The sequence below is a fragment of the Atta colombica genome, unplaced genomic scaffold (genome assembly GCF_001594045.1).
Source record: "Atta colombica isolate Treedump-2 unplaced genomic scaffold, Acol1.0 scaffold233, whole genome shotgun sequence".
NCBI lineage: Eukaryota > Metazoa > Arthropoda > Insecta > Hymenoptera > Formicidae > Atta > Atta colombica.
Genome location: NW_017259331.1, coordinates 1,311,487 through 1,317,596, shown reverse-complemented (window position 1 = coordinate 1,317,596; position 6,110 = coordinate 1,311,487). Strand labels below are relative to the sequence as shown.

At 29.9% G+C, this 6,110-nt stretch overlaps 2 protein-coding genes across 2 annotated transcripts in view; one reads left to right on the top strand and one right to left on the bottom strand.

The window, feature by feature from the left end:
* LOC108688471 overlaps positions 1 to 6,110 on the top strand; it is a 14,992-nt gene that overhangs the window by 3,616 nt on the left and 5,266 nt on the right. Inside the window, 8 exon segments of the mRNA XM_018194742.1 lie at positions 6 to 349; positions 420 to 573; positions 683 to 830; positions 900 to 1,664; positions 1,738 to 2,113; positions 2,224 to 3,093; positions 3,238 to 3,508; positions 3,640 to 3,893. Of these exon segments, the coding sequence (XP_018050231.1) occupies positions 6 to 349; positions 420 to 573; positions 683 to 830; positions 900 to 1,664; positions 1,738 to 2,113; positions 2,224 to 3,093; positions 3,238 to 3,508; positions 3,640 to 3,893 (3,182 nt within the window).
* Positions 4,529 to 6,110, bottom strand: part of LOC108688468 (uncharacterized protein C17G8.02-like) — a 3,369-nt gene continuing 1,787 nt past the window's right edge. Inside the window, exons 3-5 of the mRNA XM_018194738.1 lie at positions 5,273 to 5,444; positions 4,932 to 5,170; positions 4,529 to 4,843 (exon numbers count right to left, since the gene is read on the bottom strand). Coding sequence (XP_018050227.1) covers positions 4,529 to 4,843; positions 4,932 to 5,170; positions 5,273 to 5,444 — 726 coding nt within the window. The remainder of the gene's footprint in view (positions 4,844 to 4,931; positions 5,171 to 5,272; positions 5,445 to 6,110) is intronic.

Genomic DNA, 6,110 nt, shown 5'->3' with positions numbered 1-6,110 from the left:
TAATCTATATGAAAATAGAGTTTTTCTGTGCACCCGAACAACCGATAGGCTCTGATGGGCTTTTTTATATTTTTCACTGATAGATTCTTTCAAGCATTTTATATATTTGTTTAAATCTATATGTTAAAGATATTATGACTTAATTCTGTATTATAGGGGTCAAAAATTAGGTGAGATTCAACATCTTTATGAGGAAAAGAAATATGCAGAATTGGCTTGCATATTGCAGGATACTTTTAAATTTGCTAAACAGAGACACAAACTGTTGGGAACTAATGAAATTATCGTCGACAGAGTTCGACAATTAAACATGTTACTTGATAGCTTGTGGCAACTTCAACAATATGAAGTAATAATATAAATAAGTATATATTATATGTATATATAATATAGATTTTTAATGATACCAATACTTTCAGGAATGTTATGTCTGGGCAGAGGCTTGTCTGAATGAATCGTGGCAAAATTACTTGAATTCGTCTGACGAAACTGAACAGAAGAAATGGACGAGTTCTGTTGTAACAGCACTTGAGAAATTAGAAGCTTGTACAATCGAAGCCAGTGTTTTTATTGGTAAGATCATAATCTTTATGGCATTCTTATAATATAACATTATTACTAATTATACGTTAATTTATACGTTAATATATTACGCTAATTTTATGATTTATTATAATTCTAGTAAAATATTTATCAGAATCTCGTTTATCGAGATTGGTACAAAATTTAGTTCACATCGTTTGCCATCAGTTGGATGTACCAGAAAGTGCTGTGGAAATGCCATTGGAGACTGTTCTACCTTGGATTTTGTTACATTACATTCTGCAATAGTAAGTTTTACCAAGAAATGTGATGATGTATATTATCATATGTATTGTATGAAATTAATTTGCTAATAGCAAAGAAGATAAGGAGAGGGCAAAAACAGAGTCTTATAAAAATAAATCGCACAGTTCTCATAATTCCGAATCGGATGATGAAGATGACGGCATTCCACCATCTATCATGATTTTATTCACTGCTCATGAATTTATCGGTAGACATTCGTGGTGTTGTTTCAATGAGGCGAAACTCTTATTTTTCATTATGAATCTTATCATACCGCATCTCGAAACTCCTCTGTATGTTTCTATCAAGAATAGGCTCACGAAATATTTGGAACAGATATTCTATTGCTTATACGGTCATCCAAATAGGGTGAACAAAGTGCGGCCAAAATATCTTCAGGATCACGGAGTACCGCAAATGGAATTAACCTGGGATGGGGCGCAGCTGTTGTTTGATTTTTATAAACCGAAACAATTGCCAAACTTTCAATCCCCCAGAGTTCTTTCTATCAGCATGGATACGGAGATACTGTTCAAGAGAATAATTAAATTAGTTCCTCAGGAAAACGATCCGAATCAAATAGTAGACGAAATGACGGCATATATAACCGGTGCGAAAGACAAGATGCCGAGTGTAATGAAACCTTTACCGCACTCGATATCCACCATTTACTACTTGTTGGGTGATTTTTATTTTAAAAACAGTAAGTGGGAACACGCATGCCGGTATTATCTATTAGACTTGTGTTTATATCCAAAGGGATTAAATTCATGGGCAGGTTTAGCTATGGCAACAGGTAGCATAATAGAGAATTGGTTGAACAGTTACAGACCTGTGTAAGTAGTATTTTCTAAATTTTATTTATGTGTTACATACCTTAGATGTAATATATGTCCTTGATTTTTTTAGAGGAAAGGATAAATTCCTCAATAAGGCAAAAATGGCACAGTCGAGTTATCAACATGCTATTGAACTAGCGCCTGGTCATTCTGTAATTTGGACAGAATATGGGAATTTTGTTTACATGGTTCATTCGTTTTGTTCGCGATTGCTCAAACAAGAGACCGATACGTTAAGTATGGAGAGATTTGAAATTTTGGAAACTAGAAAAGAAGAGATGCTGAAGATTGCAGATCAGTGTTTTGAATCTGCTAACAGGATATGTCAAACTATTGAAGAACCATCCATACAGCATGATGAAAGATGGCTTTATCAATACATGCTTGGTAAAGTCGCAGAGAAGAAAAATCAGGATCCTCCTGTATTCTTAGAACATTACACAAAGGTTAATTATTATATTCCTTACATATTATTTCTTATATATATTATTTATTATATATATATATTTTTTATATGTAATATTTGATACTGATTAATACCAATATCAAATTTTAGGCTAGTGAATTATTATATGATAATAACGCTCAATATCCACGTAGAATAAGCCACAAGAGTCCACAAAATCTGTCTATAGAAGCCCTAGAAGTTCATTATCGCATTCATGCGAGTATATTGAAATATTTGGAACAACATGAGGGAAAACCATTGAAAAAATCATTAGGTCAATTGTTTCATTGGCATCTTAAAAACTGCTCCGAAGGGCCCTTTATGACGTATCAACCTAAACTTAATGATAAGAAAAAAGAAGAGAACGATATTGAGAAAAGTATTACGAAAGAAGTAGACAATACAGCGGATGCGGATAAAAATGCAGTATGTCAACGCTCAAATAGTATTGAAGAGATAGAAATCATAGATAAGTCAAATAAAATCCCTGATATTAAGTCTACAGAATTAGGAAAGTCTGAAAGTCGTAAACGATATCCTGATGAACTATCACATGACAATACAAAAAGAATAAAGTTAAGTAGTATCTCACACTTACAATTAATGCAGGATGTTGTAGCCTTAATAGATGATTTAATTACCAAAGTTTGCGATATGGTGTCGCAAAAGGATAAAAGCGATGACATAATGATCATATCTAGTGATGAAAGTAATGAGACAAAATTGCAAAAAAAGAAATTAGAGAAGAGTGCCGATAAAATGAAATCACAGTCAAAAACCGAGGAGATCAAGAAAAGTTCAGTAAATATATTAACAGTTGATTCTGTACGAAGGACTGATGATGTACAGGATTTAATGGATGCTCTTATGAAACAGGCAATGGAAATTAGCCAAGAAACCCAGCAGTCTTCAGCAGATGATGAGGATACCAGAAGATTCGATGGCAAATGGTTACAAAATGAAGACTTACAATCTACTGTGAGTTCTTTATGTTTTTATATATTTTATTAATATATATATTTTAAACATTAATTAAGATATATGTGTGTGTGTGTGTGTGTGTGTGTGTGTGTGTGTGTGTGTGTGTGTGTGTATGTGTGTGTAATTAATTTTAATATACAGGAAAATAAAGACAAAATAGAAGAGAGGAGAAAAACACAAACCAATGCAAATGAAGAAATGACTTTAAGTAGAAGGGGTTCTCAAGAAAGTACCACAACAACACAAACCACAACTACGACTACGGAAACAAATAATTCGAGCTCTAGTAGTAGCGAGGAATCTAGCAGTAGCGATGATAGTTCTGACAGCGATAGCTCTAGCGATAGTGATAGCGAATCTGTCGACAGCGACCCAGACAAAAAGAAGAAAGATTCTAATAATATAGAAGATGGTAAAGAAGTATACTATTATTGTACTTTAATTATTATATAGAAATTAATTAATTTTTATAATTTGCGTTATATTTTATTAGTGTACAAAATTAATATAATTTGTATTTGACATTTATATTTTAAATTCTAGAGGAACAGATGCCAGAAGAAGAAGTAGCGACATTAATCGCGTATTGCTTAGCTGGTTTGGAACAGTGTATATTAAGATTCGCAGAACATCACAAGTCATTTTATAGACTTTCACACTTCTTCTTTAATAATAAAAAGGCAAAGGATATCGTAAAATGTAAAGAACTTTTATTAGGAACATATATTTGTCAATTCTATCCTGGACAAACTTTTCAAGGACTTTTTGCCGAGAAAAGAAGTACCAACTTTTTTAATGTAAGTATTTCTTATAATTGTATATGCATGATGTACAATACACTTAATATATGAAATATCATATACTATATACATAATATCGAATATTAATATAAGAATATCGAATATTAGAGAAATATTCAAAATAATAAATAAATATTTTAATTAATCTTACAATTTAAGTCAATATTTAATCTAAATAATTTAGAACAGTCCATAATCTTTTTAAAATTGAGGTAAAATTTTACAGACATGTCTATTTCGGTAGCGCGCACGCGCGTGTATGTATATATACATAATAATTAGATTTTATTTAATTCATATAATTTACTATATCCTTATACAATTTATCCGTATATTATTATACATACTATAAATAGATAAAAAAATTTTATCTATTTATAATATCAAGGAAATTATAAATCTACATATTATATAATTCTTTATTAATATTAAGATTTTTTTATTTATTTATTTTAATTATAGTTATTTATTTTGATGATTGTTTTTGCACGTTATGTTGTTCTGTACATGTAAAAATAACTACCAGAATGATTAACTTTGAATTTTATATCATTAATAAGAAAATTAAAATATTAAGATAATTTATAAAAATCAAATATTTGCAAAATATTATATCATTTACCGATAGATCACTAAATTAATTTAGAAAGATATTGTGATACTAAACTTTTAAATGCTTCTTTATCAAAAGATTTTACCACTCTTGCATTATGTATATAGTTATTAGAATTTATGACAACTGAACCTCTTGCATCACCAATAAGTACTGGCTTTAAATTAACTTCAGAATATTGTGTTATTATCTCCGGTTGTAATGCAATTGCCATAGTGATACCATCTGCTGGTGTCCACGTGTTATTATTTTTTTCTATAGCCTTTTTATTAGCTTGTTTCAAAAAACTTCTAATAGGTTCATCCAAATTATTCATAAGACTTATATACTCCTCCTATTTGAATGAAATTCCATTATTTAAATATCAATGTAACACTGAAGTGTTTATATATATTGTACTTATAAATATTATGATATATTACTTGTGAAAAGATATGAGAATATACTGTGTCTATAGGAACTATAATATTAGGTTTATCGACATTATTTAACGCTATCCAATCACTTTCTGGATCTTGTTGAAAATTAAATTCAATCTCATTAGTTTTGAGACTTGCTCCCATTATAATATGTTGCTTTGTTAAACTTAGGAAATTAGGTTCTAATGCAATTGCCATAGCAATTGTTGTTAGAGGTCCAAGAGTGATTATAGTTATTTGATCTAAAAAATAGAGAGAACAAATTAGATATGTATATATCAAATTAATAGAGATTTCATAAAGAGAGTATTGTGTATAATTTTTTTTAAATAAAAATAATTAACCTGGATATTTTTTCACTAAGTCTACATACGCTACAGAAGCATGTTTCGATCTGTCGATTTTTGCAGTTATTTCTTGGGTAAAATTAAAATCTCCAAATCCATCATCGCCAAAGAAATTGTCAAATACATATTTATTTATTAATGGTTTTTTGGCACCAACGTATACGAGTTTCTATCAAGTTTTAATTATTGTTTTATATATATATATATATAGGTTTCAGAAATAGTTGGCCAAACTCTAAGAGCATATTCTACTCATTGTAAGGATGATAAAAAATGTAAACATGGGTTCGAAAACACTTCCTTTCTAAGTTATAAACATTTTTTTATTTTATCTGTATCTATTTTTTTATTTGTATCTATATTTTCATTATTGGAAATTACTGGAAATGATTTCCTTTCGCATCAACGTCGCATGGGTTGTCGAAGACGTTCAAAAATTCTCGAAGTATTTCGTATTTTTAGCCATTTTTACCCATTTTTGCTTGGCCTGCACGTTCTCCCGATTTGATCCTTTGGATTTTTATTTATGGGAACATCTTAAAACATGTATGATACTTTTGTTGTTATTATGGAAGTACTCTGGAATCGTATTATCGCTGCGTGAAAAGATACGAAATACTCCGAAAATTTTTGAACGTCTTCGACAATTCATGCGACGTCGATGCGAACATGCTATCGATGCGGAAGGAATAATTTTCAACAATTTCTGCAATAAAAATAGATATAAGTATAAAATAAAATATAGGTATAAGTACAAAATAAAAAAATGTTTATAACTTGGAAATAAAGGGTTGCCGAATCCATGTTTATGTGACTTTTTTTTATCCTTACAATG